Here is a 13,886-nt window from a genome sequence, read left to right as displayed (position 1 = left end):
CATGTCTCCTGGACATCCTGGGTTCCTGTGTCATCACAACCTAACAGGAACTATCCACTCAACCAGTCAGTGACCGCAGGGGTGTCCTTCCTCAGTCAGTGACAGGACCTGGAGATACAGGAGACTGGTGGGTGACTGTGAGCGGTGTCACTGCAGCTGCAGAGGCTCCAGGAGGGGTAAGTATTGCCTCATTATTATCTTCGTACCACCCCCTGCCCTCCCAACAGTATAAAGTGTATGGGGCCTCCTTAGAGTCCTTCAACATCATCTGTATGGGTAGGGAGGGATGGAACTTAGGTTTGGATTAGAGTTTTTGCTATGAGTAGTGTTCAGATTAGGGATGATTTTAGGTTTAGGTTTAGGCTGCATTTACACAGGCAGATTTATCTGACAGATTATTGAAGCCAAAGCCAGGAACAGACTATAAACAGGGAACAGGTCATAAAGGAAAGACTGGGATCTATCCTCTTTTCAAACCTATTCCTGGCTTTGGCTTCAATAATCTGTCAGATAAGTCTCTCTGTGTAAACCCAGCCTTAGTTTTTACATTCTGGTTATGATCACAACGTATAAACAATGGCCGTTGTTTTAAATGAAAATTGCATTGAAGTCTAAAGACAACGGCTGGAAATAATTGACATGATCATTATTTCGACGGCCATAGCAAACAGGGGCCGTTGTTTGCAATGACTTCAATGTAGTTAGGGTTGGAGAGGCCATTCCTGCTTTTTTCTTAAAGGGATGTTTCAATTTAACCTAGCTTGTCCTTTATCCACAGGATAGGGGACAAGTGTTGGATTCAAGGGGGGGACTGACCTACCTGGCCCCCGGGGATCTTTAAATTGTCACCTCTGCTACTTTGTTATGAATGGAGCTGAGGGTCGGCACGTGACCTGCAGCTCCATTCATTCTCTGTGGAGCCGCCAGAGAGTACAAGAATCGGCTCTTTCTGAGCTCATAGATTATCTGAGGGGTTAGAGTATGTTAGACGTACAAAGAGGATGGGACCAAATGGAGTTTGGTTTAGCTGCTTCCCCAGATACCTTGGCATACATTATCACTTGATGGTGGTGGTGGTGGGAGTTGACAGTCTAAAACCCAGGGGGCTTGATCTTGTGGCATTGAGGTTGTCGGATCACTGTCTTATTCCCTCTCGGGGCATTGGTGTGGCCATGGTGGTCATTGCCCAGTGTTACTCCATTTAGGTTAGGGACCCTCACAAAGCAGCAACTGTGCAGTGGTGTGGGGGCTTATACACTAATGTCTGGTAACTCCTGATGGTACTTGTGATTGTTCTGAGAAGTAGTGGATCGGTGTACAGCATGTGGATGTGCAGACATGTCCTTTTTTTAATCTCTTTTTAGAATTACATGTATACGGTTGTACTCAAAAGTTTACATACCCCGGCAGAATTTTGTCTTTTTTGTCTTTTTTTTCAGACAATATGAATGATAACACAAACACTTTCTCCCCCTCCTGGTTAGTGGTCGGGTGACGCCATTTATTGTCACACTACTGGGTTTTCTCTTTGTAAATCATAATGACAACCAAAACCGTCCAAACAACCCTGATCAAAAGTTTCCATCCCCCAGTTCTTAATCCAGTGCATTTTCCCCCTGTAACATCAATGACAGCTTAAAGTCTTTTGTGTTAGGGTGAGGCTCTTTATGTTCTCAGAGGGTAAAGCCGCCCATTCTTCTTGGTTCCTGTAAATTCCTGGACTGTCCTGCATGAACTGCGCTGACATCTCCCCAGAGCGGCTCAATGATACTGAGGTCAGGAGATGGAGATGGCCGCTCCAGAACCTTCACTTTGTTCTGTTGTAGCCAATGACAGGTCGACTTGGCCTTGTGTTTTGGATCCTTGTTATGTTGGAACGTCCAATCACATCCCATGTGCAGCTTCCGGGCTGATGAGTGCCCATTTGCCTCCATTTTTTCCTGATAACCGGCTGCATTCATCGTTCCTTCAACATTGACCAAGTTCCCTGAACCTTTATAGCTCCCACATCCCTAAAACATTGGCGACCCACCCCCGTGCTTTACAGTAGGAATGGTGTTCCCTCATCCCTCCAATTGACCTTATTCCAGAAGTTCTGAGGCCTGTCTCTGTGCTGTTTGGCGTATTGTAGATACTTTGTGGTATTTGCACAGTAATGGTTTTCTACTGGCCCCTCCACCATGCAGCACATTTTCCTTCCTGTGTCTCCTTATTGTGCATCCTGAAGCTGCCGCACCGCTAGTTTTAGAGAGTCCGGGATGTCAGCTGATATTTTTTTATGGGTTTTTCAAATTTTCCTGTTAGTTGTGGCAGAAGTTTTTGTCGGTCTACCTGACTGTGGTTGGGTTTCTACAGAGCCCCTGATTTTCCATTTATTAAAGGGGTTGTCCGGCGCTAAAAAATTATTCACAGAATAACACACATTACAAAGTTATACAACTTTGTAATGTATGTTATGTCTGTGAATGGCCCCCTTCCCCGTGTCCCACCACCCCCACCCGTGTACCCGGAAGTGGACGCGTCATCAGCCGCTCAGCCGCGATTGGCTGAGCACAGTTATGCTCAGCAAATCGTGGCTGAGCTTCGGATGACGCTGCAGAGGGCGGCCAGCACTTCGCCGCCCGCCCGAAGAAGACGTCACTGCTGAGGATCGGAGACCGTGGTCGGCACGTGGCAGGTATGTATAGCGCACCACACTTCCGGGTACACGGGTGGGGGTGGTGGGACACGGGGAAGGGGGCCGTACACAGACATAACATACATTACAAAGTTGTATAACTTTGTAATGTGTGTTATTCTGTGAATAATTTTTTAGCGCCGGACAACCCCTTTAATCACAGTTACTGAACACTGCTGACATTATCAATTCCTTGGATATCAGAACAAAGTGAAGGTTCTGGAGCGGCCTTCTCAGTCTCCTGACCTCAGTATCATTGAGCCACTCTGGGGAGATCTCCAGCGCGCAGTTCATGTAATAGAGCCCAGGAATTTACAGGAACTGGAGGCTTTCTGCCAAGAAGAATGGACGGCTTTACCATCTGAGAACATAAAGAGCCTCATCCACAACTACCACAAATTACTGTCATTGCTGTTAGAGGAGGCAACACAAGGGATTAAGAACTGAGGGATGGGAACTTTTGATCAGGGTCATTTGGATGTTTTGGGCTGTTTTTATAATGTAAAAATAGAGAACACAGCAGTGTGACAATAAATGGCCTCATCCGACCACTAACCTGATTTCCGGATTTTGATATCCCTGGATAATGTTTCCTGAATCTTTACCTTCCTAAATGCAGATATTATCCACACACAATAACTCTGCTTTGTGTCACTTCATTTGACACATTATGGGTCATTTTCTTTTTGATCTTTTTATAGTTTATTATCTGACACTTACGGAGGTTCATAGTTACAGACCAGGAGAAACATATTCGCGTCTTCAAATCCTTCGACTTTTTCACAGAACTTCTCTCCGCACCCGACTCGCTCTGTATCAGCCCAGACCATCTAAGACATAAAGTAATCGAACAGGGTCAGAATACTTATAAGCTTCCATCTTCTTATGCTTCTTATGACTTCAAGGTTAGATTATCGGCAATTACAAGAAAACCTCTGATGGTTGGTATTCTGATCGACCTTTTAAGACACGAACAGACGGAGTTATCTAAAAGTAAAGGGGCTGGAGCGACTTCAATTAATCAGCATCACTTCTTGTCATGTACGCTTCCCTCCATAATAAAACAAACTACTGAGATGTTTTCCCGGGGTGATGCCCAGAGAGAGAGGAATTTCAGAATCCTCCCTTAAAGTTCTAACAACATTAGGGATACACTTAGTAAAGCAGATGTGAGGAGTACAAAAGAGGCAACACGCCAGGGTTTCTTATCCCCCCGTAATTGGGGCCATAACTATGTGTAAAATGTGCGCAGTTGTTTGGGGGTCATAAAAGGAGAATTCCGACACCCACATACTGGAAGCGTTCCCTATAATGGGATATTTTACTCACGATAACAATAGTTATTTATCTAATGGAATATCCCTGTGGACCGATGAGACCGAGGAGACCGTCAACCAATGATAGTGTTACTGAACACAAATCTGTTCCTCAGGGTTCACAGATGCCCTGTATGAACATTCGGTTGTCCGGCTTCATTATCGGGGTATTGGGACGGTATATGAGACTCGTAGGAGAGGTTATCAAAGTTCACAGACGTGGGGAGCGATCTCGAATCATAATCTGATGGGTTTGTTAGAATTATATGTAGTGATCAGAGAAGAACACTGACACCTGTAGTGATATCGGGCAGAATGAAACCAGGAGGAAAAGGTTCCACCATCCTGGATGTCATCACTACTGCATGGACCAGTGTCAGATCCTTTTTTCTGAGGTTCCTCCTTCTTCTTCCATCTTAGTACTCACTGACCCTCCAGTGTTACTCTCCTCCATGTCGGGAGACTGCTCCTTGGGAGCCAATAACCAGAGCACCTTTTACATCATCAAACAATAACACAGGGTACCATGATGGCCGGATCCCTCTTCCTCTGGATCTTCTTCTTCTAAAGGCTCTGAAGAAGTTTCTAACTGTTCGGAGTAAAGGTTCCTATCTCTGTAGCTCTACTCCAAGGAGGATCATAGTCAGCTGTCAGCACATGCATTCACCTAAGTGTAGACATTCTGAACTGCAGCTCTCCATCCTCATGTCCGTGCTCTGCTGATCCCACTGTTGTGACATATTCCATAGGATTTTGCATAGTCAACAGAGGAAGGAATAGGAGAACAGTACCAACCTACATTGGGAGAATAGAAGCCAAAACAAAGAACAAGAGTATGGGGACAGTCCAGTATGGGCCCATCTGCAGCCAATAGTTCACAAGGATACTTGACACGGCCATGAAGACCCTTTGACCCCCCAACACTTATGTATGACCAGAGAATCCTGAAAGGTTCCTTTATTAACCCAGAATCAATCACCCCCCCATCCCATCTTCAAGATCACAGACATGCTGCCTGGCTAAAACACTATAGCCCATCAACATTCTGACTTGACACAGAAACGTCCACAAAGAACAGACGTATGCACAGAAGGTGTCCCGTCCTTACAGCATTGTCATCTCTAATAGTGTTCTTCTGACCCAGCGGTGATCTAACAAGCCTGGAGACACCATGTGCGGTGGAGTAAATGTCTGTATATGTGCTGAGGGAACCCTCTCTATCCAGCTCTGAGACAATATCCCAATGGCCCAGAGCCAAAATAAGTGACGATCGAGTCGATTACACGTCTAAATAATGCGACCAAGCAGTGTTTTTGGACCTAAAGGGCCTATTCCACAGAATGATTATCGTTCATAAACTCGCTCCAACGACCGCTCGTTAATGATCACTAAACGATTTTTTTTTTAGCGGACGATAACACACCTGAAAACGTGAACAATATATGTAGGGTAACGATTTTTTTTGCGGTCATTGAAAACGTTCGCCGATTGAGCATGACCATACGACACACCTACTTTTTTAAAACCTTTTTCCCTAGCGTCCCATTGGCATCACAACGATAGGGGTATTTTCGCCCCTGCGAGCCCCTGGGACGAAGGAATATTTAATGAGAACATATAAACTTTAATGATTTTCTCAATAAACCCCTCCCACAGGAAGTATAAATAGATCCTCCTCCCCACAATCATCAGTCTTTTTTTCTTCGTCTCCTTTAAGCCCCAGGGGACCTTGCTCCCTCCCTCTTTGATTCTATTTCTTAGGTGGTTTTTCTTTTAAAAAAACTACCTGGGGTTCATTTTATGTAGGGTACTCCCTCTTGAGGATATGTGGGTGTCCTCTTTCTTTCTCTCTCTTTCTTACTATCTACCTGTGTTAGGTTATTTCTTCAGCGCGCGTTCCGGGCGCCATCTTGGTGACGCGATTCGCGTCATCATTGGGCGTCGTCGTCTGATGACGAGGTGCGTCACGTGGGGGCGGCGTAGTTCGGTGACGCGATTTGCGTCATCGGACGTCGGGCCGGCCCCAGATTGTGATTGGACGGGGGCGTCAGGTGATCAATGACGTCACACCCGGAAGTACGTTCCGATGTCGGACACTCCCGGAGCACAATCCACATTTAAAGGACCCAAGGCAAGGTAAGACTACGTCTGACTTGAGGTCCTGACAACTGAAGCTGCTGCTACTACTCGGTAGTCTATTGCTGAATACTGCTGCTGAATACTGCTATACAGTGCTGGATACTGTGTTTGACACAGACTGTGTGCTAGCTGTGCCTCTTACAATGTAAGTGTTGCTGCCATCTAGTGCCGCTTTTTATTATTACAATCTCTATTCAGGCTAGGCCTGTTATATTCAGACAAGACTCATTGATATATACATGTATGTTAACAGATGTCTGCTATGGAAACCAGTGATTCAGGGAAAAGAGGAGCTAAGCGTAAACACTTTGCTTGTGCGGAATGTGAAACTCCACTTCCAGATGGCTATGAATATCGTACGAGAATTCTTCTAGCAAACACTAAGGTTCCATTTTTTGTGTGTATAATATATCTTACATGTGATATATATTTTCAGTACGTTGTGCCTCTTGCCGCCCTAAGAACACTGGGGAACCAGACACTCAAGATGTCGTAATTTGGGTAAAGGATTTTGTAGAAAAATCATTTGCTGCCAGAGAAAGCCAACTCTCTCGTCATAAAAAGAAAAATAAGCGTAGTATTTCGCCTTCTGTTTCCCATCGTGTGAGTATCTGTAGCCTAGGGCTTGCTGTGTTGTCATTTACTCTATACTAAGTATAGTTCTTTAACCCTAGGGGTCTGAATACAAGGTGATCGATGAGGTTGGATCTTCTTCTGATTCAGACTCATCTTTTTACGAACGACTGATTTCTAATTTTACGAACCGATTAGCAAATTATCTTTCAAAGACCAACATTTTTTTTTTTACATGCTGGAAAACAATTTTGAACGACAATATAACAATTTTGCCTTTTACACCAATTCCAAGAAGTGATTATCGTTAACAAGTGGTTGTTGGATCGAGTTTATGAACGATAATCGTTCCGTGGAATAGGGCCTTTAGGGCTGTATTACACATTAATCGTGCAGCAAGGCATGTGTATATATATATATATATATATATATATATATATATATATATATATATATATATAATGTTAGTGATGTCCGTGAAGCCCTTGGTCTAAAATAATAAACCTTATACATAGCTCTCCATGCTGCCTGGTGTCCTTCTCGCTTCTGCCCGCAGCCGCAACTGGAACTTTTGAGCGAGTTTCTGAAGTGACAGGCCGCTCAGCCAATCACTGGCCAAGATGGGAAAGCGATTGGCTGAGCAGCCTGTCACTTCAGAGACTGCTCCTAAGTTCCAGTGACGGCTGCGGGCAGAAGCGTGAAGGACACTGGGCAGCGTGGAGAGCTATGTATAAGGTTTATTATTTTTTTACACAATCATCAGCTGCCAGCCACGTGTTACTATACATGGAGCAATGTGCGTCTGGCAGACGATTTTGTAAACGACAATAGTTTCATCAGCTGATCATTGCGTATATTACACCGAATCGTCTGGATTTGGCAGATTATGGCTCCTTGTCATAGGGCCCTTACAATCCCAGCGATCAGCCGATCTGTTAGTATTTGCTCCTTTATTGCTGGGGCTTTTACACAGGGTCCCAATCGGCCGGCTCTGGTGATAATCGCCCAATGTAAGAGGCCCATTAGCCCTCTGGGGGATCTCCAGTCGCTGACCGTACCTGGGTGTAGTGTCCGCACATTTTCCCCTCCTGGCAGGTGTTGGTAGTGAAGTTGTAGAAGTCCCGCTCCTGGTGCCAGTCATCCAGACCCAGCTCCACATCCAGACCGGAGCCGGACATCAGGAACAGGTTCTCTCCTCTGAAGCCGCGCTCCTCATTGTGCTCCCACATACACTTTGCAGCATAAGAAGTGGCCAGATCCTCCAGTGACTTGTCCCAACGCTGCAATAATAGAACAGGATGAGATTATAATGAACCAGATTATAATATATATATATACACATGCATCTACAGTCCAGTGACCGGTGTATAGATATATATTATATGTCCAGTGACCGGTATATAGATATATATTATACGCCCAGTGACCGGTGTATAGATATATATTATACGCCCAGTGACCGGTATATAGATATATATTATACGTCCAGTGACCGGTATATAGATATATATTATACGTCCAGTGACCGGTGTATAGATATATATTATACGCCCAGTGACCGGTGTATAGATATATATTATACGTCCAGTGACCGGTGTATAGATATATATTATACGTCCAGTGACCGGTGTATAGATATATATTATATGTCCAGTGACCGGTGTATAGATATATATTATAAGCCCAGTGACCGGTGTATAGATATATATTATACGCCCAGTGACCGGTGTATAGATATATATTATACGTCCAGTGACCGGTGTATAGATATATATTATACGTCCAGTGACCGGTGTATAGATATATATTATATGTCCAGTGACCGGTGTATAGATATATATTATAAGCCCAGTGACCAGTGTATAGATATATATTATACGTCCAGTGACCGGTGTATAGATATATATTATACGTCCAGTGACCGGTATATAGATATATATTATACGCCCAGTGACCGGTGTATAGATATATATTATACGCCCAGTGACCGGTGTATAGATATATATTATACGTCCAGTGACCGGTGTATAGATATATATTATACGTCCAGTGACCGGTATATAGATATATATTATACATCCAGTGACCGGTGTATAGATATATATTATACATCCAGTGACCGGTGTATAGATATATATTATACGTCCAGTGACCGGTGTATAGATATATATTATATGTCCAGTGACCGGTGTATAGATATATATTATACGTCCAGTGACCGGTGTATAGATATATATTATACGTCCAGTGACCGGTGTATAGATATATATTATATGTCCAGTGACCGGTGTATAGATATATATTATACGTCCAGTGACCAGTGTATAGATATATATTATACGTCCAGTGACCGGTGTATAGATATATATTATATGTCCAGTGACCGGTGTATAGATATATATTATACGCCCAGTGACCGGTGTATAGATATATATTATACGTCCAGTGACCGGTGTATAGATATATATTATACGCCCAGTGACCGGTGTATAGATATATATTATACGTCCAGTGACCGGTGTATAGATATATATTATACGTCCAGTGACCGGTGTATAGATATATATTATACGCCCAGTGACCGGTGTATAGATATATATTATACGTCCAGTGACCGGTGTATAGATATATATTATACGTCCAGTGACCGGTATATAGATATATATTATACATCCAGTGACCGGTGTATAGATATATATTATACGCCCAGTGACCGGTGTATAGAGGTGACATCTACAGCCCAGTGACTAGGAATAATAATGCATTTGGATGTAGGACAGGGGTTTACAATTTGTTGCTCTTTGGTATTATTTATCTGTTGTTGACTGTACCACAGTCCACCAGGGATTCATTTATAGAATGTACCATTGGGATCTAGTCATGAAATGTTCTACAGTCCACCAGGGATCTTGTCGTAGAATGCACCACTGACCACCAGACATTTAGTCACAGAATAAACGTACATGTCCCCCAGGGTTCTAGTCATGCGATGTAAGACAATTCTCCAGGGATCTTTGTATAAATAGTACCACAAACTACCAGGGATCTAGTAATAAAATGTACCACAGTTCCTAAGGGATCTCGTTATAGAATGTAATACAGTTCTCTAGGGATCTCTTTATACAAATTACCAAAGTCCACCAGGGATCTAGTCATTTAGAATGCATCAAAACCTACTAGAGATCTAGTAATATACTCTACTACAGCTCTCCAGGGATCTATTTATACCAGGTACCACAGTCCACCAGGGAGCTAGCCATAGAATATATACAGTCCAATAGGGATCCAGTTATAGAATATACATTTCATCAGCTAGCCATAGAACAGCCCAACGGGGACCTAGTCATAGAGTGTACCACAATCCACCAGGGATCTAGTCATAGAATGACCACCAGGGATCTCATAATAAAACCATAGAACATACCACCGACCACAATCATCTAGTTATAGAACACATCACTAACCACAATCATCTAGTTATAGAACATACCACTGACCACAATCATCTAGTTATAGAACATATCACTGACCACAATCATCTAGTTATAGAACAAACCACTGACCACAATCATCTAGTTATAGAACACATCACTGACCACAATCATCTAGTTATAGAACACACCACTGACCACAATCATCTAGTTATAGAACACATCACTGACCACAATCATCTAGTTATAGAACACATCACTGACCACAATCATCTGGTTATAGAACACATCACTGACCACAATCATCTAGTTATAGAACACACCACTGACCACAATCATCTAGTTATAGAACATATCACTGACCACAATCATCTAGTTATAGAACATATCACTGACCACAATCATCTAGTTATAGAACACACCACTGACCACAATCATCTAGTTATAGAACGTATCAGTGACCACAATCATCTAGTTATAGAACATATCACTGACCACAATCATCTAGTTATAGAACAAACCACTGACCACAATCATCTAGTTATAGAACAAACCACTGACCACAATCATCTAGTTATAGAACACATCACTGACCACAATCATCTAGTTATAGAACACATCATCAACCACAATCATCTGGTTATAGAACACATCACTGACCACAATCATCTAGTTATAGAACATACCACTGACCACAATCATCTAGTTATAGAACACATCACTGACCACAATCATCTGGTTATAGAACACATCACTGACCACAATCATCTAGTTATAGAACATACCACTGACCACAATCATCTAGTTATAGAAAAAACCACTGACCACAATCATCTAGTTATAGAACACACCACTGACCACAATCATCTAGTTATAGAACATATCACTGACCACAATCATCTAGTTATAGAACAAACCACCGACCACAATCATCTAGTTATAGAACAAACCACTGACCACAATCATCTAGTTATAGAACATACCACCGACCACAATCATCTAGTTATAAAACACATCACTGACCACAATCATCTAGTTATAGAACACATCACCGACCACAATCATCTAGTTATAAAACACATCACTGACCACAATCATCCAGTTATACAACACACCATCAACCACAATCATCTAGTTATAGAACATATCAGTGACCACAATCATCTGGTTATAGAACACACCACTGACCACAATCATCTAGTTATAGAACACATCACTGACCACAATCATCTAGTTATAGAACGTATCACTGACCACAATCATCTAGTTATAGAACAAACCACTGACCACAATCATCTAGTTATAGAACACATCACTGACCACAATCATCTAGTTATAGAACAAACCACTGACCACAATCATCTAGTTATAGAACACATCACCAACCACAATCATCTAGTTATAGAACACACCACCGACCACAATCATCTAGTTATAGAACACACCACTGACCACAATCATCTAGTTATAGAACAAACCACCGACCACAATCATCTAGTTATAGAACAAACCACCGACCACAATCATCTAGTTATAGAACATATCACTGACCACAATCATCTAGTTATAGAACACATTACTGACCACAATCATCTAGTTATAGAACACATCACTGACCACAATCATCCAGTTATAGAACGTATCAGTGACCACAATCATCTAGTTATACAACACACCACCGACCACAATCATCTAGTTATAGAACATATCAGTGACCACAATCATCTAGTTATAGAACATATCACTGACCACAATCATCCAGTTATACAACACATCATCAACCACAATCATCTAGTTATAGAACATATCAGTGACCACAATCATCTAGTTATAGAACATATCACTGACCACAATCATCTAGTTATAGAACATACCACTGACCACAATCATCTAGTTATAGAACACATCATCAACCACAATCATCTAGTTATAGAACATATCAGTGACCACAATCATCTAGTTATAGAACACATCACTAACCACAATCATCTAGTTATAGAACACATCACTGACCACAATCATCTAGTTATAGAACACACCACTGACCACAATCATCTAGTTATAGAACACATCACTGACCACAATCATCCAGTTATAGAACGTATCAGTGACCACAATCATCTAGTTATACAACACATCACTGACCACAATCATCTAGTTATAGAACACATCACTGACCACAATCATCTAGTTATAGAACAAACCACCGACCACAATCATCTAGTTATAGAACAAACCACTGACCACAATCATCTAGTTATAGAACACATCACTGACCACAATCATCTAGTTATAGAACACATCACTGACCACAATCATCTAGTTATAGAACATACCACTGACCACAATCATCTAGTTATAGAACAAACCACTGACCACAATCATCTAGTTATAGAACATACCACTGACCACAATCATCTAGTTATAGAACAAACCACTGACCACAATCATCTAGTTATAGAACACATCACTGACCACAATCATCTAGTTATAGAACATACCACTGACCACAATCATCTAGTTATAGAACACATCACCGACCACAATCATCTAGTTATAGAACACATCACTGACCACAATCATCTAGTTATAGAACACATCACTGACCACAATCATCTAGTTATAGAACATACCACTGACCACAATCATCTAGTTATAGAACACATCACTGACCACAATCATCTAGTTATAGAACATACCACTGACCACAATCATCTAGTTATAGAACACATCACCGACCACAATCATCTAGTTATGACTCATTAGGGGTTGGAGGTCCACAAGACTAGATAGTGGCTTGGTCCCATATGGTCCATACCATGTGATCAGTCCCAACTAGACAATGGGTCCATGTGACTAGACAGTCAGTCAGTCCTAGACAGTCTGTATCACTAAACAAGGGGCTAGACTTCTGCCATATCTGTCACCTAAGATGGATGGTCACCTGTCTCTTCCTGGCCGTAGCCCTACATCGCTTGTCTGATCCACCAGATAGTGTTGGGGCAGATAGTGGTGAGGCAGATAATGGAAGGGCAGATAAGGGAAAGGACAGATAGTGGTGAGGCAGATAATGGAGGGGCAGATATTAGAGGGACAGAAAGTAGAGGGGCAGATAGTGGCGAGGCAGAAAGTAGAGGGGCAGATAGTGGCGAGGCAGAAAGTAGAGGGGCAGATAGTGGCGATGCAGATAGTGGAGGGGCAGATAATGGAGGGGCAGATAGTGGCGAGGCAGAAAGTAGAGGGGCAGATAGTGGCGAGGCAGATAGTGGAGGGGCAGATAATGGAGGGGCAGATAGTGGCGAGGTAGAAAGTAGAGGGGCAGATAGTGGCGAGGTAGAAAGTAGAGGGGCAGATAGTGGCGAGGCAGAAAGTAGAGGGGCAGATAGTGTTGGGGCAGATAGTGGAGAGGCAGATAGTGTTGGAGCAGAAAGTAGAGGGGCAGATAACAGAAATGTCTGTATCTTACCAGAGACTTCATGTCGGTAGCCGATGGATCTGGTCGGGAGCGATAGAAGTTGTGCTTCTCCACGATGGTCTTCTTCTCTTCATCGGTCAGTGCTGTGATCAGGTGAACCAAGCAGAGCAGAAGGTAGTGGGGCCCTTGCATCCTGGATCCAGGGGGCCCCGCTCTGTGATGTCATGTAGTATAGAAGGAGGCCCAGGTTGTGTGAGGGGTTGTGAGGCCTGACACTAAGCTACTATACAAAGGAGTCAGAGACTATAAAGTTTGTGGCAGGGTGGGACCCTCGT

At 42.8% G+C, this 13,886-nt stretch overlaps 1 protein-coding gene across 1 annotated transcript in view; it reads right to left on the bottom strand.

Annotated features, from left to right (window-relative positions):
- Positions 1-13,886, bottom strand: part of LOC138796614 (peptidase inhibitor 16-like) — a 26,757-nt gene extending 12,871 nt beyond the window's left edge. The window contains exons 1-3 of the mRNA XM_069976225.1: positions 13,603-13,886; positions 7,764-7,985; positions 3,398-3,507 (exon numbers count right to left, since the gene is read on the bottom strand). Of these exons, the coding sequence (XP_069832326.1) occupies positions 3,398-3,507; positions 7,764-7,985; positions 13,603-13,743 (473 nt within the window). The 5' untranslated portion in view covers positions 13,744-13,886. The remainder of the gene's footprint in view (positions 1-3,397; positions 3,508-7,763; positions 7,986-13,602) is intronic.

The sequence above is a fragment of the Dendropsophus ebraccatus genome, chromosome 7, assembly GCF_027789765.1.
Source record: "Dendropsophus ebraccatus isolate aDenEbr1 chromosome 7, aDenEbr1.pat, whole genome shotgun sequence".
NCBI lineage: Eukaryota > Metazoa > Chordata > Amphibia > Anura > Hylidae > Dendropsophus > Dendropsophus ebraccatus.
The sequence above is the reverse complement of the archived record's forward strand: the minus strand, read 5'-3'. Positions and strand labels throughout refer to the sequence as shown.